This window comes from Sinocyclocheilus grahami, unplaced genomic scaffold (assembly GCF_001515645.1).
Source record: "Sinocyclocheilus grahami isolate Dianchi unplaced genomic scaffold, SAMN03320097.WGS_v1.1 scaffold107.1, whole genome shotgun sequence".
NCBI lineage: Eukaryota > Metazoa > Chordata > Actinopteri > Cypriniformes > Cyprinidae > Sinocyclocheilus > Sinocyclocheilus grahami.
Window position 1 is genome coordinate 276,996 of NW_015505286.1, and position 27,041 is coordinate 304,036.

A 27,041-nucleotide genomic window follows, 5' to 3' on the forward strand; every position below is an offset into this window, starting at 1 on the left:
GAGTTTTGAGCAGTGTAGAGTAGCGCTTGTTTGTCGTTTCTCCGATCACAAATGCAGACATGGTTTTATGTTTACGTGGTGCGATGCAACGCAATGCGTAAAAAGGCAGTATAAAGTCATTATAATCAGTAATTATGTCCCCACTGGATGCAACAAATGCCTCGTTTATAATGGGTTTTAATGTTTTTGTCTCGTCGCTCTGGGACTCGGCACCACTATATGGTAAGGGGTGTAACATTTCCATCACACACTTGAGGTATTCGGCCAATAACAATGCACTGGATAGCAGGCCAATCAGAGCACACCTCGCTTTTCAGACCGATTAGCTTTGTAAAAATCGACGCGTTTCAGAAAGGCGGGGCATAAAGGAGAAACAATAATGCACAGTATGTGGAAAATAATGTGTATTTTTTTTCACCTTAAACTGCATAAACACATTTCATTACACCAAATACACAAAATAATGTTCTTTTTTAGCAACATCATATGACCCCTTTAATTACAGTAACACCCAACACTGAATACATACCACTGGTGGGCCACTAGCAGAACACCCTGTGTGTACCTCCAGAGCTGAAGGACTGCCTGAAGTCATCGCATCAATGGTGGCAGCAATCCCTGCACTCTCGTTCTGTTGGACCAAGTCATGAGATTTAATTGTACAATTGAAAATCACTCTAAACTAATGACAATGAAATTCCAATAATCATAACACATTCAGGGGTCAGTTCTTCATACCTCGCTTAATACATCTTAATACATGCTTTGATAAATGTCAGTTCTTTTAATCCTGATAACTGATCTCTGGTTAATTTGGTTCTTCAAACAAGTTAGTGGATTTGATAAAAATATCTGTATTAATTTGTCTGAAATTACACCACGTTGACATGTTCATTGGAAAGGGTAGATATATCGATACTCAAAAGCATGATCAGCAATGCAGCAATTGACCTATCGGTAAGCCCTGCCCCCCTTAGTTACTGTTGCTGCCTCGGACAAACAAACGGAGTTGCTCACTGTCTTACAATGACAGCTGTCAGTGTGAAAACCTTCTCCCACAATGTTTTTGCACAATTTTGGACACAGAAGGGCCACCATTCATGTGGGAATTAAATATTCCATGGAGGGATATATAAAAGATTTTAAAATAAATACGGTGGGCCACTAGCAGAACACCCTGTGTGTACCTCCAGAGCTGAAGGACTGCCTGAAGTCATCGCATCAATGGTGGCAGCAATCCCTGCACTCTCGTTCTGTTGGACCAAGTCATGAGATTTAATTGTACAATTGAAAATCACTCTAAACTAATGACAATGAAATTCCAATAATCATAACACATTCAGGGGTCAGTTCTTCATACCTCGCTTAATACATCTTAATACATGCTTTGATAAATGTCAGTTCTTTTAATCCTGATAACTGATCTCTGGCTAATTTGGTTCTTCAAACAAGTTAGTGGATTTGATAAAAATATCTGTATTAAGTTGTCTGAAATTACACCACGTTGACATGTTCATTGGAAAGAGTAGATATATCGATACTCAAAAGCATGATCAGCAATGCAGCAATTGACCTATCGGTAAGCCCTGCCCCCCTTAGTTACTGTTGCTGCCTCGGACAAACAAACGGAGTTGCTCACTGTCTTACAATGACAGCTGTCAGTGTGAAAACCTTCTCCCACAATGTTTTTGCACAATTTTGGACACAGAAGGGCCACCATTCATGTGGGAATTAAATATTCCATGGAGGGATATATAAAAGATTTTAAAATAAATACGGTGGGTAACTCGAAGCGAGGGTTTACAGATCACAATGCAAGAGGGAGATGTCTCATATTACAGTCATCATGATCGCGGATGACAACATGCAGGATTCAACTCTGTTCATGTACCACAGGGTACGTACGATTAAAATAATGTACATTTAACCAGTTTAATATGGAGACGCACTGAAATGTAGAACTTCGTTTATGTGTTTTTGACTTACACCGTACATGATGTGAGAACAGTTAGCTATTTAGGTTTGTAATAGCATTGACTCACTAACTTTAACGTTAGTTTTAGCCAGCGATACCTTGCTGAAACGCAAGATGACATTAACGTTCTGCTTGAGCAGATGACAATTGTAACTTAATGTGTACGACAACCAGAACATGAACGTTTTTGTCTTCATTGGGATTGGGGTTGAATGTTTAGGGACATTTTGCTCTGTTTTGTTTGGGTTTAGCAAATGTAATAAAATTAATTCTATTGCCCATCCTCTCAGGATACCTGGAATCAGTGTTACAAGCAGTGGTGTATAAAGTACCTGAAAGCCATACTCAAGTAAAATACAGAAATTTACATTTAGTCATTTAGCAAACGCTTTTTATCCAAAGCGACTTACAAATGAGGACAATAAAAGCAGTCAAAACTAACAAAAGAGCAACAATATATAAGTGCAAATGACAAGTCTCGGTTAGCCTAACGCAGTACACGTAGCAAGGTGTATATACAGTATATATAAAACACAGGTACATCTCAAAAAATTTGAATATCATGAAGGTCAACATTTGTCACATTTCAGAAAGTGAAACCCATATATTATATAGATTCACTAATTTTGGGTTTTCATTATCTGTAAGCCATAATCATCAAAATTTCAAGAAATAAAGGCTTGAAATATTTCACTATGTTTAATGAATCTATATAATATATGGGTTTCAATTTCTGAAATGAGTGACAAAAAATTGACCTTTTTCATGATATTCTAATATTTTTAGATGAACCTGTATGTATATGTGTATATATATATATATATATATATATATATATATGTACATACATACATACATATATATATATATATATATATATATATATTTTGTTACGTCCGGGGACGTAGTCTCTCTCTCTCTCTCTCAATTTCAATTTAAGAGTGCTTTATTGGCATGACAAAAATTATACATTTGTATTGCCAAAGCAATTGCAGCTGGACTGCTTACAAATAGTACACATGTATTAACAGAAAGAAAAATAATAATATAATAATAATATATAAAAAGTATTAAGCATGTAGTGTAAAATTAATTACTAATGTATAAGTATATAAACTAGAAATAAAATTAAAATAAGTGATTAGACAGTTACAATTATTGTGATAATTATTGCAATTACAATGTAAAACTCTGTCTGGAACAGACAATGCAATAGTGGTAAAAGCATGTTTACTTGCACATTACTGTTGGATCCACTCAAGTCAGACTCTGCGCTGCCATCATCGTTTACGTTCAGTCTCTCTGAAAAGCCTGCATCATACTGTCTTGTTTAAAAATGAATCCGTAGCAAAGTAAAACCGGTGCTTAGCCACACTATTACGTCATAAAGTGGCACATTCCAAAACAATTCCTTTTTTGAGCTTGGTTTCAAAAAAAGCGTTTTTTAAACTAACAAAAATGTTTTGAGTTTTGAAACATACAGGATGTTTTTATAGTATATTGACCTATGTCAAAAGATCAAGGGAAATTTGATTTATCAGTTCATGACCCCTTTAATTTTCATTTGATTAATTAAATTAAATGTCTTAATTGATTACCAGAAAAATTAATACACAACACACAATTTCTGAAAAAAAATAATTTCATAGGGCCCTATTGTTGTAAATGATACGTTTTTTTAAAAAAATTAATGCAACTAATTAGCCATGCTTTTTGATTATTACAATTTAATTACATCATTAAAATGGAAACCAGAAAAGTTGAATTGAAAAACTGAATTTGAAAAAAAAAAAAAAAAGGGAATTTGGGATAATAAAACTGACTTCAAAGTGCCTTACGTATAGCAACATGAAGTCATATCTCAACTCTACAACATTGTACAGTGGTTGGCTCTCTTGCAATCACGCAGAACACTTTACAACTGCCTAGTGCAAAGTTTTGTCATGGAAAGTGCCACTCACATCATCTTTATAAAGTGTACATGTCTAGTTCTACTATAGGTGCTCATCTCTTCTCTTTTCCCTCTCCTACTTTGACAGAAATTTCAGCACAGTCTTAGTTGTCAGCGCATTTCCAGGTCATGCACCATTATAGCCATTCCTCAATTCCACCTTTATTCACTCATGAATTTTTTGTAAATTAACTCCGTGATTAGAAAAGAAAAAAGACTACTAATGGTTTCAAATACAAAGCAAATTACATTCTGCTTGCATTCACCTGTTAGCTTAGCTTTTTCCACATCGGCATTGTCATCTTTTTTCGGCTGAAGTACTTGCATCCTTGATTATACTTTATTCAGTTCCTTTTCTTTGATTAATAATGGTTGTCTGACTCCTCATTTCTGCCCTCCCACTAATTTCACTCATCTGAACCATGATCATGTATTTAGCATTTTAATTTCGGGTAATAAACATGACTGACTATGTGGAGCTACTGATTATGTGGACATCCACATCATTTTACCTGGAAGTCCCGTTTCCAGTCTTCCAAAAATTTTTTTTTTAATTAAATTAAATAAATAATTCAAAACCCATTACATTCTCCACCGAATCTCAGTTCTATTACCTGCAGTTCTAGGATAAGCTGTTGAAGGTTCCGGATCACCTCTATATTCTCCTTCAATTCCTGGTCTTCCAGGGTTTCCACCATCTTCTGTAGGTCCACCTTACACCTAAAACAGTGACAAACCTTTTCATTATTGAGAATTTGTTCAGATTTCTAAGCATATTCATGAACCTCACTGGTCCACAGATTGGTAAAACATTGATACTTACGCTGCATGCTGCCTCAACTCCTCCAGTTTGCTTTGCAGTTTCTCATTTATCTGCTCCATCTAAAGAACAGCCAAACAATTAAATTAATACACAAAATTAGAAGAAAAATGGTTTAACCATACAATAAAGAAATTAGGTGGCAAAAATAGCCAAAGCTTCTATATTGCTAAACAACATCACACCCAGAATCAACATGTCAATGGTGGGTGAATGAACAGTGATTAAACTGTATTTAGCCATTAACCCTTTTTATTTTACCAGCAAACCATGCAGAACATTGGTCATTTTCAGCATCAAACACAGATAGTGGATAAACTAACATTCCCTGAACCACACAGAAGATGATGTCCAAAAAGTCTTACCATGATGATCCTTTCAAACATAAGAGCCGTCTGTCCTACAGCCTCACTCAGCTCTCGGCTCAGCTTGCTGTTTTCACCTTGCAGACAGCGATTCTGCTCCAGGATGTTTGACACATTCTCTGCTGGCTCAGACCTACAAACCAAACACATGTTGATGAAATAAGCTTTGAAAACAAATGACATCAAAAGTCAAAAATCAATAAATCATGTGAGGACATGTTAAAGTAGTTTTATCAGGGTTAATGCTAAAAGGATAGTTCACTAAAAAAAATTATCTGTTCTTAATTACTCAAGCTCATGACATTCTAAACATATAAGACCTTCTTATTCAAAACACAAGAGAATAAGGAAGCTGCAAGCAGCAACACTACGGTGCAATCACTACCTGGTGGTTTTAGTAAAACATTGCATGGTGGGCAAATGCAATTATCAGGGGTTAAAGCAAAAAAAGAGCCTGAGCCTGAACTTTTTTTGGGGGGTTGGGGGTTGCGGGGGCGGGGACACATACACAATGAAATTTCTGAAATAGTTTTTTTTTTCAAAAGAAATAATGGTAAATTAAACACTAGGAAATTAATATAAAATAGGAAATATACCAAATACAGTTTACTACAGAAAACTACAGTTCAGTTTAAATAACAACAAAAACATTAAAATGGTCCAAGAACTGGTAACTTAAACAGGGTTCGTACAGATACTGCAAAATAAAATTCCAGGACTTGCACTACCGTTTTGGTTTTCAAGGACTAAAATCAGATCTCACTTATCAATCAATATTGTTATTATCTTTCAAATTCGAATAAATAAACTAATAAAACAAAATGGTACAAATAAAGTGCAGCACATGCAAAGAATGCAATGACTGTGGCAACTTTAACATTTGAAGGAATACTATGGCAAAGTTATTGCTTTCCATATTCAAACTGACTTTTTTTCATGAATATATGGTTGACCTGAAGAATGAAAGCTATATAATACACTTGGAAAATTATGAGCTGCATCACGCTCATAGACACTAGGGGTGTGACAATACATTTAGCTCACAAGGTGAGACAAAATACATATACTTGGTTCACTAGAACGAGACAATGTTTTAATACTTTTCAAATGACAAAATATTTGTCTTTTAATCAAATTAAAACAATGCAGTTGTATTTTGAAATGTGTTAACTAATCTAGGGCTTAATTATTTTGCTAATCAAGTAATCTACTGATTATTTTGACAAGCGAGTAATTTGATGTTTTTTGTAATACAAATAGAAGTGAAAAACAGACTTTAATATGACTATTTATATATAAAGTAACAATGAGGTAATAATAATTGGCCTCAAATAAAGTATCAAAACCAAGTAAATGGTTTTATTGAACAACACTGTTAAATACATAATGTAATATGCCTATTATAACAAATACCTGTAGTATGGCCTGGTGATGTTTCATGTGATTCAAGACTTTTAAATCCATTTAATTTTAATATTTGGCCACATGCAAAGTCAGAAACGTTTATTTTGAAATCGCGATGTACAATAAATTGCATATTTAGAAATATGTTGATGTAGTCTCCTGTGTTTGCATAGGTTTAAATTATTTGTTACAAATCAAGTGAGTTTTCCCAGATGAATGTTAAGCAACCCAAACTTGCCACATATGCAGAGGAAGAGTTTAGCCCATTTTACACATGATCTCTTAACGGTAATTTACCAGTAAAGACTATGTGTGAACAGGACCTCTTCAAATATACAGGTAAATGCATTCTGGCAATCATATCGTTCTTATGGAGATGACATGATTACTCTGAGCTGTTTACAAAGCTACGCTGCTTTTTTAATAGCTTTTCTAAGTAAATATGACGCTAGATGGAAATCTTTGACCATTGCGCCTCGCAGCTTTTTCAATGTCGCGCTCGAGACCCAGACTTCTTTTTCATTTATCAGCTGCGACTCTGCAATTGGATACTATTATGTGCGTCTCATGTTTATAAGAGCAAAAACGTCTGATTGGCTAGTAATGTTCGTTTGGTTGAGAGTGAAAGCTGTGTATCAACAAGTGTTTTTAAATGTAGGCCGACTATCTTTTTTTTCCCCGCAGCCAAATGCCGCATGCCGGCGATCCGGCATGGTGCTGGAGAACTTTAAGCCCTGAATTTATGCAGGTAAACAAAAGAGAACTGTTAAAACCTCCTGCAGCTAGTTTGTGCCGATATGACTGTGATCCGCAACTAATGTTGTAAAATAGAGAGGGAATTAATGTATCCTGTTTGATACGTTACAATAATAGGGTTTAAATTGACAACAGTCCAAACTATTAAAGGGGTTCTATTATGCCCTTTTTTTCCCAGATGTAATAGAAGTCTCAGGTGTCCCCAGAATGTATATGAAGTTTAAACACAAAATACCTCACAAATCAATTATTACATGCTGTAAATGCCCCTTCTTTGGGTGGAATAAAAAAAAACACTGTTTTTGTGTGTATTCTCTTTAGATGAAAGTGAGCTGCAGTTCCTTGCCTCCTTTCCAGAAGAGGGTTGTGCTATTACAGCTTATCCCTCGGATACTCCGGCAACAACTAACAATCCGGTATATATACGGTTTTCTGAGCACACTCACAAAGTGCGCAGACACAAAGCCAGAAGTCCCTTTCAATATAGGACTCTTAACATCTTGTGTCAGAGTGCTGACACAATGATACCTTTCTTCTAGAAATACTTAAGCATGTAGCAAATGCTGTTCAAGCATGCAAATTTGGGGTGGCACCTACTGTGAAGTGGTGATCTTCCTTCTATCAAAACCTGAAATGCTCCAGGTTCTCATTTCTCATTATACTCATTGACTCGGTATAAGCAGACCACCCTCATGGTATGTGCGAATGCAGGTTTCTCCCCTATAAAATGAGTGGAGTTCTCATGCTGAATGATCTGGATGACTTTCTGATCATGGATCATTCAGAGTGTATGTCAGGGTTTCTGCATGATTTCTAAGAACAAATTTAAGACCTTTTTAAGACCTGCACAAATAAAATTAATACCATATGAGCGGGGTAGGGCAATGTCTATAATACCACATTAAACTGTAAAATTACTGTAAAAAGCATAACTTGCAGTTATGTATGAGGCCGTACAAGCCATAATTCATTTTGGCACTCACGCACTTGCATTATCCTTTCACATACATATTTTTTTCCTTCACACACTTACATTCTCCGTTCACATACATGCATTTGTACTCTCACACACTTTCATTCTCCTTTCACATACATACATTTCTACTGTCACACACTTACATTCTCCATTCACATACATGCATGCGTACGTACTCACACACATACATTTTTCATTCACAAATACATTTCTACTCTCTCTCACACACTTACATTCTCCTTACACATACATACATTCTGCTTTCACACGCTTACATTCTCCTTTCACATACATACATTTCTACTCTCTCTCTCACACACACACACACACACACACACACACATTCTCTTTACACATGCCTACATTTCTGCTTTCACACATACATTCTCCTTTTACATACATACATTTCTACCTGTTTTGGTATACATTACTTCCTGTTTAAGCAGGAAGTCACTCTCAGACCAGGAAATACATGTGCAAGACTTGCTCAGCTCTTCCTCACAATTTTACAATGATACTGTTCAAAGTCATCCTGTTTTCTTTTCAAGTACATATTTTAAGTTTTTCATTTTAAAATACTATTATGTAACCTACGTGTTCAACAGATCTGTGTACAAGTGTTATGATACTGATTTTGATCATATTGACAGGGCTCAACGCTAAGGAAATTTTCTACTGGCCCGGTTTGGCCAGTGGTTTCAATGTTTTACTTGCCCTGGCAAAATTTTCACAGGCCTACACTGTAAAAAATAAGTGTAATTTTAACTGTGAAATTCTGTAAAAACGCAACGAAAAACAAAACAAAACAGTTAATAGGTTAACAGTAAGTTCCCGTACTATATACAGGGAAAAACTGTAAAATATCTAACCAGACATTTCATGTAATTTTACAGTAAAATGCTGTTAATTTTACAGTTTTTAGAAGTAAAAATAACAAATCAATGTATAATTTAGTCAAAAACTGTAAACTGATATTCCAGGAATTCCCCGCACGACACTCCACATTTGAAAGTATTTTGTTTAAATAATCATGTTTTTTTTAATAGTTTTTGTTATTAGTAATGTATATTTGGGCTTTATGTTACATCTTCTGTTGTTTAATTAAAGTTTAATGCATTATTTAACTATCATATCATTGTGTTACCAAGATGGTGTTTTGTGTTTGCATGAATGACTCCGTGCACCTTAATTATATGTATGTCTGCACTATGTCTGTAGGCAAGCAGGTGGCGCTTATAGAACAGTAGCAATATAGCGTTTCCTGGGTAATTACAGTACGCAGCGCTGCGCTTATTGACACTCCTTTAATATGTATTTAACGAAGGTAAGAGGAAAAAGAAAATGCCATCGAAACTTTTCTGAAGAAAAGGCAGCACCCGCAGCAGTTTCGGCACAGGCCCAGGTGCAAGTCATCCCCACAGGCACCGCCACAACCGCACATGTGGTGCAACAGAAGCTCCTCCAGCAGAAGGTTGTTACGGCAGCAGCAGCCTCCCCTCAAATCCAGACCCCGCCGCCACACAGTCTGGCCCAGGGTTCAGTTCTCCTCAGAAATACATCCATATTAACCCCCACCCTAATTCCATAATTATGATTTTCTTTCAGTATTTCGAGCATCGCAAACAATGAATTTGTTCTGTCTGGTACAGTATTTTCTCTGCTTGCGCGACTATTGTCTCCTCTTTGTGTCTGTCTTCAGTGCATCTTAAAGATAATATATCATGATGATCACTACGTTTGTGTTACCGAATTGCATCCTGTCAGGAATAACCTGCCAGCGCTCTTTTTAACCTGGTCATTTTTTATTACTGTCAGTTATGCTGGCGTTGCCAGATATTGAAAAACAAACAAAACGATCTAAAAATAAATAAACCACAATGAGTCCAAATCTTGAGTTATGGAAATAATATAAAGATATCGCTGTCCATAACTTGCAACCTCCCACTTTATTCACTTCTTAAATTAAGTGGGGGGAAAAAAAGGCAGCGGCTATTTGCAGTAAGTGTAAATAGCCATAGAGGCTATTTACACTAAGTGAAAACTGCAGTATTTTTAACAATATGCTATTTACACAGTGCAGATAGCGATAGATTCTATTAACACTGTTAAAATAGCATGATTTTCTGCTATTTATACTAATTGCAAATAGTGGCAATTATCTGCACCTCAGTATTATAGTACGTTATAAAACAGTATGCAGTAATAACGTATTGAGTGTAAATTATCATTTCAATTCAAATTATTAAATTGACGTCACCTTATTGGGACAAAAAAGCCCTCCCTAACCCTACCCGATACTTTTTCAACTTTTTGATTGTTTCCTTCGTTTTTATTGAAAATAAATGCCTTTCTGATTTTTTTTTCCATTTACAGCTCTGCGTGTTTGCAGGGTAAAAACATGAGTTGATTTTCACATTGGTCTGAACAAAAACAACCCCAATACCGTGTTCCTGCAATACCGGAGGCTGCAGTTTTAACACCGCAGTTCTAGGACCGCATTTCTACTAGGACCCTATTTTTTTGTGACAGTGCCATCTAGCCAATTCTATTCCAACAGAGGAGACCTGATTCAAACATCAAACAAACAGATGCAAAGACTAGATCCATGGAAACTATTCATCTTTCCATCTTCCACCAATGACGTTCTACAATGTTGTCCGTTAACGTTATACGTAGTCATGTAACCGGAAATTAAGTAATCATTGTCCCAATGTGCAGTGAGCCAGGGAACTTGCCAGTGACTGAATTAGTGTACACGATATACTGATTCAGGAGCTCGGGAGCTGGTTGAGACGCACCTACAGCCTTCTGAAGTTTCATCGTCGCATTAAGCCATAATGCAATTCTGGTCTTTCCGTCCCCAAATTTAAGACCTCCTGAAATCATATTTAAAGACTTTATTGTACAATTTAAGACTTTTTATGGCATTTAATTTGATACAACTAAATTTAAGACTTTGAAAGACTAAGGACCCGCGGAAACCCTGTTGAGTGTTTTTGAGTGTTTCCTGTGAGGTTAATGTTAATTTTGCTGTGAGCTAGTTTAAGATCAGTTGCAATAGTTTCAAATGAATTTTTTTTTAATTTTTGATAATACATTTTATTTTGATGGTCCCCTTAGTCTATTGACTAAGGAACTTTGCAACTACATGCCAACTAACTCATTTAGAGCATTAACAGACTTAGGTCAAGGTTAGGGTTGGTAGAATAAGTTGACGTACTTGCAAAGTTGCTTATAGTCAGTTGAATGTCTGTTGGGGAACCATCAAAATAAAGTGTTAGCAGATATTTAGCCGACATACTACTAATACTACAATGACTGCTAGTTGACACGTAGTTGCAAAGTTACTGATCAACAGTTGTCTAAAGCAGTGGTTCATAAAGTAGGGGTCGTGAGACAGTCGGGGGGGGGATCAAATAATTTTTATTTTTTGCGAGAAATCAAATACATTTTTTAAACTATTAGAAATGAAATTTTATCCATAACTAACAAAAGATAAAAAAAAAATAGTTAGTTACATAAAAAAAAAACATGCAAATAAAAAAAGCCATCAGCCTTTCGATTTTCTTTGTTCGATCGCGATCCCTGAGGTGATTACGACAGATTAACGACACAGCAATAGCATCAGTTGCAGCAGATCAATTTACAGCACCATGTTAAACATTCCGACGTGCACGTAGGTAATTTTTTGCACTACAGGCTTAGGATATAATTTTTATTGAAATTAAACGTTGGTTAATATCGACCAAAGAAAACGCAGGGAGGCCAGCAGATGAAAGCGGAGAAGCACCACCGTCAGAAAGGCCATCGACCTCAGGTACGGAAAGAGTGTGCATAAAGAGGACATCCATAAGCAGTTGGATCAGCCTTACTCTAAGTGTCGAAAGTATCAAGAGGAATTTATCCAGTATAGATTCACATGCATCATCGTCAACAAAGTACAACATCCCCAATGTGTTGTGTGCACTGAGGTGCTTGCACTTAAAAGACTAAAGCCTGTAAAAATGCTAGGACACTTGAAAACCAAGCACCCCTCTCTTGCCGTTAAACCAGTAGATTTTTTCCGGCGAAAGGCGCGAGAGTTACAAGGCCAAAAGAAAGTCCTAACTAAAACAACAATCCCCGCCAAAGCTCAACAAGGCATCAAATGAGGTGGCATATTTAATTGCACAGGCAAAAAAGCCACACACGATTGGGGAAACCCTAATTAAACCCGCTACTATAGCTATGCATGGGGATAAACTGGCCCGTGAGCTAGAATCAGTGCCGCTGTCTAACGGGACTGTTGCCCAGCGCATCTCCGACATGGCCCAGAACATAAAGTGTCAGCTGGTGGACAGAGTAAAGAATGGAATATATGCTTTACAGTTAGACGAATCCACAGAGGTATCAAACTCTGCCTAGCTGCTTGTATTTGTCAGATACAGTTTTGACTGAAAACTTAACGAGGACATTCTGTTTTGCACCCCACTGGAGGGAACGTGCACAGGCGAGAACATTTTCACAAAACTTGACAAACTAAAAGAAGATGAACGAGTGCATCGGTGTGTGTACAGATGGTGCTGGAGCGATGCTGGGGAAAAAGAAAGGTCTTAAAGCAAGAGTCTTACAAGTGGCGCCTCACATAAAATTCACGCAATGTATTCTACACAGAAGCTCTTGCAAGCAAAACACTTGAACCAGAACTTAAACGTGTTCTTGAGACTTTGATAAAAAAGGCCAACTATATAAAAGCGCATCCACTTAATATCAGATGGTTTGCCACTATCTGTAACGAACTTGGATCGGAGCATGAGTGCTTGCTATTCCATACAGACGTCAGGTGGCTTTCACGAGGGAATGTGCTCAGCCGCCCATTTGAGCTGCGGGACAAAGTGCGCTTATTTCTGATGGAGCATGGGTCCCAGCTCGCTGACCACCTCACTGATCCTGACTGTTTAACAAGGCAAGCGTATTTGGCTTGCATATTTGAAAAACTGAATGGACTTAATATGTCATTGCAAGGTGAAAACACAAACGTCATGTCGCTGAATGATAAAATCCACGCATTCAAGAGAAAACTTGAGCGCTAGACTGAGCGAGTTGAATTGGGTAGGATTGATATGTTTTCTGAGCTGGACAAATTCATGGAGGAAAACGAACTGAGTGTTAACATAGTGAAGAAGTCTATCACTACCCACCTTCAAGCCCTCCTGGAACACTTTAACAGGTATTTCCCAGAGGAAATAGTTCCAGAACAATATGACTGGATAAGATCAACAGTCACTGTAACGAGGGCAAATCATCGGGTTGGTTGAACGGTCAAGCGACCGAACCTTGAAGACAGTGTTTAATTCCAAGACTCTGGCTGAGTTTTGGATTTCAGTCGAGAGGGAATACCCGCAGCTATCCAAGGATGTACTGATGCCGTTTTGCACTACCTACTTGTGCGAAAAAAGACTTTTTCGGCACCCACGTACATTAAAAATAAATAAAGTCGCGACTGAATGTGGAGGATGATCTTCAAGTGGCAGTCTCCAAAATTTAATTAAGAATGGACTTGCTGTGCTCCAAGCATTGTGTCCACCCATCTCATTAGGTGAGGTTAATGTTGAAATTAATCAAATGAGTAAATTACTATAAAAAAATTATATGGTTGTTAGACCGTTGTGTTCTTTTGTGTTGTCATTATGCTCATGTTTGGATAGGCCAATTGGTGCATGTGCGCCATTGCGCGCAACGTTTGTATATTTTAACCACCTCCGAGGATAGTGGGGGTCGCGAGTCACTGGCACCGTTATTTTGGGGGTCGTGGGCTGAAAAGTTTGGGAACCCCTGGTCTACTCTTCCAGGATCAGGAAACAGTCCTCCATAAAATGTGCTGCACACATCTGAATATTTGGGTTGTACTGTTCTGGAACAGTGTTGCAAATACAACTTAACCACTGATTTCTAGTCATGTCCTCTTTTGGAAGACCAGACAAAGTAGTTTCGCTTTCACATTGAAACACACGGCGGGCTAGAGTGAGCGGAGGTCACGGTGAAAGCCGATCCGGCGATCCACCGCGCGAAGTTGATGTATTCCCTCAGCGACCAGCACGGATCAGCTCTAGGCATGACGAAGCGGATATCGTCTTCTTTTGGAAGGCCAAACAAAGTAGTTTCGCTTTCACAACGAAACCCACAGCGCCTTCATGACATGGCGGCAGCAACAATACTACAGCGAGAATAAAAGTTACGCCTTCTTTCTTTGCGTGAACATTTGGGCGGAGTTATGCAAATCTTCCCACATCGTGATGTAGACGTGGGGGCGTGTTAGAATGAGCCATTTTAGGTAGGCGTGGTTGACTCTTAACTTTTATAAAGATCAACTCTTTGGATTTGAGACTTTAGTCTTTGCAACTTTACAGATCTTCTTTATGCACCAAGAGCTTGTAACACTTCAAAGAGAAAGAAAAAATATTGAAATCACATCATATGACCCCTTTAATTTCCTGAATGTTGATCTGTACCATGCCTTCATTATGTGCTATAGAGCAATGAAAAAAAATTGCCAAAAGAACAGAACCCCATCTAAGTTGTACATTTAGGTCTGTATTTTACTGCGTTAATGTGCTTTAATAGAAATTTGAAAACTGCCATGTTTATCCACCGCAAATTAGGTGTGCATTGATAGTAAAATTACACTTTAATCCAACTATATTTCATGTTTTCAATCAAATTCAACTCAAGTTTATTTGTATAGCGCTTTTCACAATACAAAACGTTGCAAAGCAGATTTACAGAAAATTAAGTTTCTACAATATATTTAGTAGTAGCTTGTCAGTGGTGACTATGCCAAATTGATGTACATATGGCAGAAATGTACGGTTAAATTCAGTTAATGACGTAATCAATCAGACAATGAACACCATTAACAGCAATGATTATATGTTGCAATCAAACTTGTAGCAAAATTTGGTAGTTTGGTAAAATTTGGTAAAAGAAAGATCAAAGGCCACCAATTGTTTTAGCTTATGTAACCAGTAAGCATTTTGTAGAAAGACAGAGACTTGTCTGAAAAATAAATACACTCTACTAACAGCGATGATTTTTGGAATTATAAGGGTTAGATTTATGAAGTCACGATGCTTCAGTGCGGTCACATCTGTAACGTTTTAAAGATTGTTATATTAAGGGTGTGCACAAACAGTAGAATATTCGATCTGTAATTATTATTCGAAAAATAAAAACACTATTTGAATTTTACTATATGTTGCTTTGCTGGCCGTAAATGCAGGTAATCCATTATAAACCTTAAGCACGCAAACTAAAAGTCAGTTACAACTAAATGCACTGGGTGGCACTGTGGAGCGTGTTAACAAATTGATTTATTTGATCACAGAATGTCGTTGTCTGCCTCACGAAGTTTGGAATTACTTTGATCAAAAGAATCAGTCAAACTGATTTATCATAATATCACCACCACAATGAGAAAATCACATGAAATCCAAACACCAGTCGACTGAGGAAAGACAGCTGCCCATCACTGCATTCATGACTGCAGACAAGAGAGCATATCTGATAGCGAAATGATCTGGAGACATATGCTTTCCTTTAAGTTTCGAGGGAGAGTGGTTTAAGAAAAGAAAACCAAGCGCTGTAAGAAACTTTTCTTAGCACACCATTCGCTCTGGAACGTCTGTGTCGGCGTGCGTTCTTATTGTTATCAGACTGAGGAGCCAACTTTTATGTGGATATTATGTTTTTCTCAACATTAACATGATGTAAAACAATATAAACAGGATAAACGTAGGCTGACTATTCGAATACAATATTTTTGAAAAATGCCCAGCCCTAGTTTATATTATTTAATAATAATTAATAGAACTAAAAACTTTTTGCACAAAGCCAAATTATGTCCATCCTAATAATGATCAACAACTCATCTCCTTTCTTTGCTCTGAACAACTATAATGATGTGTTACAGACATGACTGTTATATACATTTTGTATTAAAATCACATGCATAGTCGTAACTACATGATGGCGCACATGTCATGTTGCTGATAAGATGTTGCGTAAGCCTATTGCTGCGATCTGTTTTAGGCTTTCCGTATCATAACATTTTTTACTTATAATGTTTTTAAAATTACATTCTATTATCATGGAGATTTATTGTTCTTACAGTATTTGAATAGCGAGAATGAGAGAAAGTGCTAGAGCTGACCTGCATATTTTTGGATTGTGGGGGAAATGGAGGATTTGAGCTCTGATATGATAAATATTTAATATAAATATATCTTAGCTTAGTTTAAAGGTGGAAAAATATTTATTTGCCGTGCAGGTCAGAAATCTATATGGCACAGGGGGACTGCTGGACAAATATCCAAACTGTTTATAAATGTCAAATAATGTTCATTGTCTAAATTAATTTACACCTTTGACCTTGATCAACAACTGATCAAAAACAAAGCATCATCGGCTCATTCCCAGACTTAACACTGGAAACAATGAAACCACTTTGGAGAGAACTATCGGGAGAGGACAATGGTAAAAGAGGAATATCAAATCATTGTTTTAAGTGTGAAAATACAGCAAAAGTAACACAGAAAATTCAAAAACAATGGACTTGTGACAAGCCTCTCTAAAATAATCAGGCCTTCACTTTAAGCTTTCATTTAGTGATGAGTGATTTTTTTTTGGTAGAAAAAGAGCAGGAGAAACACTAAGCGAGTGTCTCAGAGCCGGCAAAAGCTATGAAAAGAGTGACTGCTTATCTCACAGTGTACAGGTGCATCTCAATAAATTAGAATGTCGTGGAAAAGTTCATTTATTTCTCAGGAAACATTTGCAGGTGTTTAGAGTTGATTAGCTGATTGGCATGTCACCATATTCTAATTTGTTGAGATAGTGAATTGGTAGGTTTCTGTTAAATTTGAGCCAAAATCATCACAATTAAAAGAACCAAAGACTTAAACTACTTCAGTCTGTGTGCATTGAATTTATTTAATACACGCGTTTCACAATTTGAGTTGAATTGCTGAAATAAATTAACCTTTCCACGGCATTCTAATTTATTGAGATGCACCTGTAAGATGCAGCCTGCAGAAGTGACATGGCATGGTTGTTGTCCACACTGGAACTACCTACTATTGGCAATGAATGTTTGTGGCTTACCCTCCTTGTGAATGGTGCCAATGATTGTCTTCTGGACAACTGTCAGATCAGCAGTCTTCCCCATGATTGTGTAGTCTAGTGAACCAAACTGAGAGACCATTTTGAAGGCTCAGGAAACATTTGCAGGTGTTTAGAGTTGATTAGCTGATTGGCATGTCACCATATTCTAATTTGTTGAGATAGTGAATTGGTAGGTTTCTGTTAAATTTGAGCCAAAATCATCACAATTAAAAGAACCAAAGACTTAAACTACTTCAGTCTGTGTGCATTGAATTTATTTAATACACGCGTTTCACAATTTGAGTTGAATTGCTGAAATAAATGAACCTTTCCACGGCATTCTAATTTATTGAGATGCACCTGTAAGATGCAGCCTGCAGAAGTGACATGGCATGGTTGTTGTCCACACTGGAACTACCTACTGTAGTCAAAGCACAATAAATGAATTTAACCTTTTCCAAGGCCCATATTTCCAAAACCGAGTTCTAAGGATCCATAATCTGATCTCATGAGACCAAAACAATCATTAATGCACCCTCATAATGCAATTATAATAGTATTTTGGCAATTAAACTTTACCTTATGTAAGCACAACACTTCGATCAAAAAATGCGAACAAGCTCACAATCGTAGTAACCATAATCGCATTAAACTATGAGTGGGTTTACATGCTCCATCATAATTGCAATATTGCCAAAATCATTATAATTGCATTAAGCTTTACCTCATGTAAATGCAATACTTTGATCAAAATTAGGGCTGCATGATTAATCGAATGCGATTGTCATGCGTATCTTGACAGTATTAAATCTCCATCAAGTGCTTTCAGATGGAGCAGCATTTACTACACAGAGCCATAGTTCACTAACAAGGTACGCAAAACCACGTTCATAATCGCAGACCGATTTAATCGCGCGATTATGAAATCGAAGAAATCGTTCTGCGATTATGAAAGCTGTTTGTGTACAGGATTTCTGCAGGATTTTTAAGCTAAAATTTAAGACCTTTTTAAGACCTGAACAAATAAAATTAATACCATATGAGCGGGGTAGGGCAATATCTATAGTACCATATTAAACTGTAAAATTACTGTAAAAAGCATAATTTACAGTTCAGATACAAGTTTTCACAAAAATTTAAAGTTTTTTAAATTGATAAACTTTACATTTCTGCCTTTAATCCATTTTTAACAAAATGGATGAGTCAAAAGTATTAATTATTATATTAATTTAAACAATTATCAATAAATTATTATATCAATTAAATAAAAAACTGATAATAAAAAAATGATCTCAATCATTTTCTGGGATTTTATCGATTGTGTTATTGTGCCGATATATTTTCCCTGATTTTTTTTTTTTATATTCTCCATACTCCATTCTGTGTGGTTAGCTCACAGCAGTGAAAGAAATTAATCATTTCCAACAAGTTTTATGGGCATTTTTACCTTTAAGCCATTTTTTTCTAAAAGTGTGTACCATAATTTGAGTCAAATTCTTGCATTATGATGTTACCAAGCAAATGAAACCAGTATCAACAAAATTGATCTTTGCAATGCAGAGGAAACACAGAAGTGGCATTAGAAGTGGCATTTAGATGCATTTACACACTGTTTAATGCAGCTCTGAGGGGCATGGAATACTTTAACTTGCAGTTACAAATGCATACATTTTTTGATATTTTAAACAAAACATTGAAAACTGATGTTTGAAATTATTTAAAAAATGAAAAGGTACCAGTCTGTGTGCATTGAATTTATTTAATACACGCGTTTCACAATTTGAGTTGAATTGCTGAAATAAATGAACCTTTCCACGGCATTCTAATTTATTGAGATGCACCTGTAAGATGCAGCCTGCAGAAGTGACATGGCATGGTTGTTGTCCACACTGGAACTACCTACTGTAGTCAAAGCACAATAAATGAATTTAACCTTTTCCAAGGCCCATATTTCCAAAACCGAGTTCTAAGGATCCATAATCTGATCTCATGAGACCAAAACAATCATTAATGCACCCTCATAATGCAATTATAATAGTATTTTGGCAATTAAACTTTACCTTATGTAAGCACAACACTTCGATCAAAAAATGCGAACAAGCTCACAATCGTAGTAACCATAATCGCATTAAACTATGAGTGGGTTTACATGCTCCATCATAATTGCAATATTGCCAAAATCATTATAATTGCATTAAGCTTTACCTCATGTAAATGCAATACTTTGATCAAAATTAGGGCTGCATGATTAATCGAATGCGATTGTCATGCGTATCTTGACAGTATTAAATCTCCATCAAGTGCTTTCAGATGGAGCAGCATTTACTACACAGAGCCATAGTTCACTAACAAGGTACGCAAAACCACGTTCATAATCGCAGACCGATTTAATCGCGCGATTATGAAATCGAAGAAATCGTTCTGCGATTATGAAAGCTGTTTGTGTACAGGATTTCTGCAGGATTTTTAAGCTCAAATTTAAGACCTTTTTAAGACCTGAACAAATAAAATTAATACCATATGAGCGGGGTAGGGCAATATCTATAGTACCATATTAAACTGTAAAATTACTGTAAAAAGCATAATTTACAGTTCAGATACAAGTTTTCACAAAAATTTAAAGTTTTTTAAATTGATAAACTTTACATTTCTGCCTTTAATCCATTTTTAACAAAATGGATGAGTCAAAAGTATTAATTATTATATTAATTTAAACAATTATCAATAAATTATTATATCAATTAAATAAAAAACTGATAATAAAAAAATGATCTCAATCATTTTCTGGGATTTTATCGATTGTGTTATTGTGCCGATATATTTTCCCTGATTTTTTTTTTTATATTCTCCATACTCCATTCTGTGTGGTTAGCTCACAGCAGTGAAAGAAATTAATCATTTCCAACAAGTTTTATGGGCATTTTTACCTTTAAGCCATTTTTTTCTAAAAGTGTGTACCATAATTTGAGTCAAATTCTTGCATTATGATGTTACCAAGCAAATGAAACCAGTATCAACAAAATTGATCTTTGCAATGCAGAGGAAACACAGAAGTGGCATTAGAAGTGGCATTTAGATGCATTTACACACTGTTTAATGCAGCTCTGAGGGGCATGGAATACTTTAACTTGCAGTTACAAATGCATACATTTTTTGATATTTTAAACAAAACATTGAAAACTGATGTTTGAAATTATTTAAAAAATGAAAAGGTACCTTAAATGTGAAATTAAATCCGAAACCACCAGCAGGTGGCAGCAAGTCACTGTTAAGTGAGTCATCGCGATTGAACAGAATCATTTAAACGGTTGATTCATTCAGGAACAAAACACTGTCGTGTTGCTCAGAGATGCAACACAGCGCTGTAGCAGTGTTTGGAATGATTTTTGTTGGAGAAATAGAGCAAAAAAAGGAAATATGGTGTCTAAAGCTCAAGTCTCTTAATATTAACTTCTTGTTTATTGAACTGTTGTAAGAAATCAATATCACATTTGTAATCATGCTGACTTTTGGAGAAAAAAACTGCACTCTCTGTGTGATATTAACTACATGAAATGATATAAATATACACATTTTCTGCCCCATATCTTTGCATTTTAATAGACTGATTAATGCAGTGAAAGAACGCACTATAAATGCGCACGCGCACTCACTAGTCTAACCTGCTAGACTGCGTAATGCGCGCATTCTTTAGGTGTTTTGTTTGCTTTTCGCGATATTCTCCATATCATCAAATCACATATCCTTAAAACAACAATTATGATATTATCGCAGACCATACATATCGCACACCCCTACTGTTTAGATTTTTATAATGCATAGTCTTCTTATCGATCCACCAGTTCACATTTAAAGCTCTGCATGTTTGCAAGGTAAAAACATGGGTCGATTTTCGCATTGATCTGAACTCTGAACAAAACAACAGTTTTACTGAAAAAGCTCATTCATTCTCTGACAGCAGGTGGAGCATTTGGTAGAAATATAACTGTTTTCCCGGTAACGGCAGAACACAAAGCAGCGCAGCATCGGACTTTGAACGTGCAGTGCTCGTGTTTATTCAATGAAATCATAGCCTTTTGAAATTTAATCGTCACATTCAGCCATATCACAATTCTGGTCTTTCCGTCCCCAAATTTAAGACCTCTTGAAATCATAATTAAAACTTTCTTGTACAATTTAAGACTTTTTAAAGCCTTAAATTTGATGCAAGTAAATTTAAGACTTTAAGACTCGCGGAAACCCTGTGTGTAGCTTGTCAGTGAACTACAGCTCTGTGTAGTAAATGCTACTCCATCTGAAAGCACGTGAAAATACCACATTTAATAACATGTTTTTACTCCAAACTCACTCGACTGATATAACGTCACATAAATAAATCTTTCCTTGAGATGATGTGGCTTTTTACACAGAATAAGGCACGCAAGATATTTCATAGTATTCTAAGCAGTAGGGGTGTAACAGTACACAAACATGATAGTTCGGTACATACCTCGGATTTGATGTCACTGTTCGGTACAGCAGGGGAAATTTTTTTTTTTTAACGGTGATCAGTTATATTTAACAATAATAAACAAACTCCGTTATAATTAAAATTTTCTTAGGGATAAAATAAGTCTACTTCGACTAAAATAAGTCTACTTTTCATTTTGACATTTTGTTTACAAGCCGTTTCACTGACATCTTTCTGCGATTGCAACACTGATTGAGCGATTACATGAGGCATGAGATGTTCATTCAGGTTTAATTCACATTAAAACTAGTAGTAAAGAGGAAGGGATGATCGCGCTCACTCGCGCTGCCGTTTGAACGGAGGCGTTTATACAGCAATCTGTCGCGCCGCATTAAAAGAGCGACAAAACGGCAGTTATTGTTTTCTTATCAAAAGAAAGAATATATAAAACTAGAAGGTTTTAATGAAGTTCTGCTCGTGCAGTGGTTAAAACAATGTAGTTGGTCGTTACACATGCGTACCGAACCGAAAGACCTGTACCGAAAATTCTCTTTACGAATATGTGTACCGTTACACCCCTACTAAGCAGTGATAAAGGCTATGTCGATTAGCATTGCATTATTATATACTTTATTATAATAAAAAAATATAATAAGATGATCTCAGAGAAACCATAGAACTGTGCTTCCCTGACAAGATGCGCATGACAATCGCAGCTTTTGCCTAATCACGATAACGATTTAATTTCGATTAATCATGCAGCCCTAATCAAAACAATGCAATTAAGCTCATAATCGTAGTAACTATAATCACATTAAAGCGCAATAAAGAGGCATGTAAATGCTTTAATCGCATTATTACAGATCTGACCAAAGTTCACATGTGCTCAGACATACAGGGATGCCCCGTGCTGTTCACATAACTTCATGACTGAACTCATTCTGAAACAGGTCTGGTTCTACGGGGGAGCTAGAGGTGCTAAGTACACTCAAACGAAAGCTAGAGCACCCTCAGCTGAGGCTGCAATATTAGGATATTGGTGAAACAGATTTGGCAAACACTCCAATGTGTATTTGTGCTTGCGCTCAGGAGAGCTTTAAAGGTTTCTATTTACAACGTGTTTTTGCAGCATTGAGTAATGTAGCCAATCACAGATATATCTGTTGATTTCTTGAACGCAATGGCCAGAGGCATTTAAATTCAAGTGTCTCCTTACCACTCAGTTACGCAAGCTCCATGTCTCCAAATAATCTGTAGTCCAATACATCTGTAGTCATATTTTGCATTTGATGTAAGTGGACAGTGGCCAGTAACACACCTAATGTATGCGACTTCATTTGTGTGGTGGAGTATGCCAATAATGACAGTAAAAACCACACTTCTAAACGAATAATAAAAATTGCATGTAAACTGGAGTGATGGTGTTCACACTGCATTTTTTTTTATTATTTTAAAATTAAATAAAGTTCTAATTGAAAAATAAAAAAAAAATAAAAAACAGACTGCAATTAACCAAACAGAACCAGGCTAATACTCAACATCCCACTTATAAATGTTGCAGGGAAATACATTTCAGAAAAACTTCAATGGCCAATTTTCTTCGACAAAGCTTATTTAAAATATTCGGAACAAAATCAAGTTCAAAATAAATAAAATCAAAACGGTTTGATCTAAAATGAATGAAATGTAATGTAGAATTACAGTAAAATAATACTTTATAAGTAATCATAAGAAGGGGTGAGCCACTGGCTCAACTTAAAACAGGACTTTTGGTTCATATTACCCCACTGTTACCATTTTAACAAACTTGTATCATCCAGCAGTTTAGAGCTAACATCATGATAACAGTATAGCCCGTTAATATATATTATATATTATAACTTCCTAAAGCACAAACACAAGTGATATTTTTTCAAATTTGTCTGACACAATAAGCATGAGTCTTTGAACACTTTGAACCCCAAAAAATATATATTTTTTTACTTAAATGTAGTTACCAATTATTCCATGAGCCTCTCTTCATCACAGGGCGAGCAAATTAGATAAATATTAATTTATTTGTGGTCACATCACCAATTTTGTTTATGGTTGCCCAGAAACAAGGGGTGACTCAACTTCCCTACAGGCTCAAATCACCCCGCTCTCCCTCTGTATGCATCTTTCCATGAACTGTGCACTATACACTGCAAAAAATGGCTTATCTTGCTTAGTATTTTTGTCTTGTTTCTAGTCAAAATATCTAAAAAAAACTTTTACTAGATAAGCCAACTGACTTAAGATATTTAGTCTTGTTTCCAGGCGTGAAAAAACTAAATTAAGTGCATTTTGCTTAAAACAAGTAAAATTATCTGCCAGTGGGGTAAGTAAAATACTCTTGTTTTAAGTAGTGATGCACGATCACGATTTTTCACAGATTTTTTACAAGCAAACTGGCCGATTCCGATACCGATTTTTTTAATTTTTATCAAGCAACAAACAAGAAAGAATAAAAGTATACATAAACAAGATGTTTATTTGGTATTTAACAGGCTAAACTGGGTTTTGGCTATTGAAAACAATAACTAACCATCTGAAATTAACAGCAGTAACTGCGCAGTAAGTAGGCTACATTCAATACAAACATAGGTAGGCCTACTGACAAAAGCATTTAGCTTTTGTTTTTAAATTGGGTTGAAACTATAAACTGGCCTTAAATGAAAACATTAACTGTAACCACAATTTTAAAGGCAACAACTGCATAGTTTCACAATCCAAACAACACAATCCAAACACATTCAACACTCCAAACAAAGATGTTACTTAATCAGCATTCAGCATTTGTTTTCGTTTTTAAATTTGCTGTAAAGAAAAAAGGTCTTTACCAGTGAAACTAAATAAAACCAAAGTAGGCTATATAAATAAATTATTCCAAAATGTTAAATCAAATAATGTTTAGTGCAACGAGTTAAACAAAGATGCTACGGCAGGTGCTTTTTAAATCACATTAAGTCAATGTAATTTTAAGGTAAAATAAAAAATATTCATCCTATAGCCTACAGAACTGACGTTTACTTCTGGCTTTTCAAAAGTGCATGCGAGTTGTTCTTTACAAAAATAAGCATTTCAGTTTTGTCAAGTTAGTCCGTTTCGTTTCTCATCCAACACTAGAGAAGCTGAGCTGAATAAACGTTCACTGTCTACGCTTGTGCAGGGCGCGGACAGGTACACTCGCGCAACTTCAGCGAGTGCAGGAAAGCGGCTCTTATTTGTGCGCCAGTACACCAACGGCTGTTCGCTTCTTGGTATCTGTGCCTCAGACAGGTAGCTCTGCATTTCCAGTGCTGTACGGCTGCCCGTATCCTTAATCACTTCAGATTTTGCTTCCAATATCTCATCGTGCATCGCCAACAGTGAGCTTGCTCTGCGTGGTATTTTTTCTGCTCGCGCCTCTGCGCACTCTTCACTCCCTTCAGCGTATCTAGTCTCTTCCCTCAGTTCTCCTGTTTCTGTTTGTAACACCTTTTGAAGCATTTCTCGTACTGTATGTTTGACTGTGTTGGAGAAATATAGATCCTTGTACCTTTTTATTAAACAAACAAAAAATGACATTATAGCCTGTTATTATGTAGAGCCTTATTATTATTATATTGTTGTCGTTATCTCGGATCTCGGATCGTAGCCAGATAGTACAAGGGCTCCAGTTCAATGTCGCTGAATCTTTTCTCAACTGCTTCTAAAAGAGTGGATTTAAGGGTTTTAACGCCATGATCCATTTCAGCGCTTTTTTTTAGGAGACGTTTCAGTGCAACGATTGAGGGAATGACATCTGCTGCAGTCGCAGTGGAAGAGCTGATCACTTTTGTAAGCTCCTCAAATGGTGCAAGAAGGGTCAATATGTTCTCGATTAGAGTCCATTGGTACGAGGTGAGGGTTACAGGTAATTCGTAGTCTGCAGTATATGCCCCCAAAGCATGCTTCTGCTCCATAAGACTTGACAGCATATAATACGTGCTGTTCCATCGAGTTGGGACATCTTGTTGTAGCCTTTTCTTCGGCTGGCCCAGCTGTGCCTGCACATTCTGAAGTCGGGAGTATGCGAGCGGCAAATGTTTGAAATGGCCAACTATTTTTCCTCCAGTCGCTACTATGTCAGTTACACTGCGCTGTGAGCAACCCTTAATTTATGGCCAGCTGAAGAGTGTGGGCCATACAAGGCAGGTTAGGTAGGTGAGCATCCTGCATTGCTTTACACATGTTTGCGGCATTATCACGCACAATTACATGCACTTTGCTTTTGGAAATGTTCCAGGTTTTTAGCATTTCGTCAAAAGCCATGACAAGCGCAGATGCTGTGAACCAGAGAATTCTTGTGCATGTAAGAGAACTTTTTGTAGTTCGAAATCAGCATCAATATACTGGGCCGTCAGATTCTGCATAGATATTGGGCTCACATCAGCGCTCCATATATCGGTGGTAAAACTAATGTATCTGACCTCAGCATTAAGTAGACTGTGAACATGAGCTGACACAGCATTGTAGATTTCGGGTAGAGCCACATCCGAAAAGTATCGTCTGCTGGGCAGCATGTTTTGCGGATCCATGTGCGCCATTAGACGGCGTAAACCTTGGTCTTCTACAACGGAAAACGGCTGGTCATCCAGAACAATAAATTCCATTACTTTCTTTGTAATGGCTTGAGCTTTTGAACTATCTCGGCTGTAACTCTGGTTTTGTAGAATGACGGATTTCACCGATGGTTGAGTGAGGGATGAAGGTCTTGCCTGTTTTGCATCAACAACAGACTTTTGATACTCATCGTGTTCTTTCGGGTGATGAACTTTTAAATGTCTGATCAAGTTTGTCCCGAATGTCTTCGCTGGTGTTCCTCCGCAATTAACTTGTCCTTTACAGACATTGCAGATTGCAATCTTCACATCCTGCGCACAGATTTCAAAATTCTTCCACACAAATGACATGTTCGCGAATGATTAGGCCTACAAATGTAGTCTGTGCACGCGGGCACACTTCCGGAAAAATCGGACGAAAAAAAAAAAACAAAAAACCAGCCGGTTCCTATTTATGGCCAGTCAACCGGTGCATCCCTAGTTTTAAAGGGGTCATATGATGTGATTTCATTTTTTCCTTTCTCTTTGGAGTGTTACAAGCTCTTGGTGCATAAAGAAGATCTGTAAATTTGCAAAGACTAAAGTCTCAAATCCAAAGACAT

General features: G+C 36.6%; 1 protein-coding gene across 1 annotated transcript in view; it reads right to left on the reverse strand.

Annotated features, from left to right (window-relative positions):
- The window catches only part of kif4 (kinesin family member 4), a 214,291-nt gene that overhangs the window by 77,277 nt on the left and 109,973 nt on the right, over positions 1–27,041 (reverse strand). The window contains exons 11-14 of the mRNA XM_016276974.1: positions 5,112–5,244; positions 4,750–4,808; positions 4,541–4,646; positions 530–631 (exon numbers count right to left, since the gene is read on the reverse strand). Of these exons, the coding sequence (XP_016132460.1) occupies positions 530–631; positions 4,541–4,646; positions 4,750–4,808; positions 5,112–5,244 (400 nt within the window). The remainder of the gene's footprint in view (positions 1–529; positions 632–4,540; positions 4,647–4,749; positions 4,809–5,111; positions 5,245–27,041) is intronic.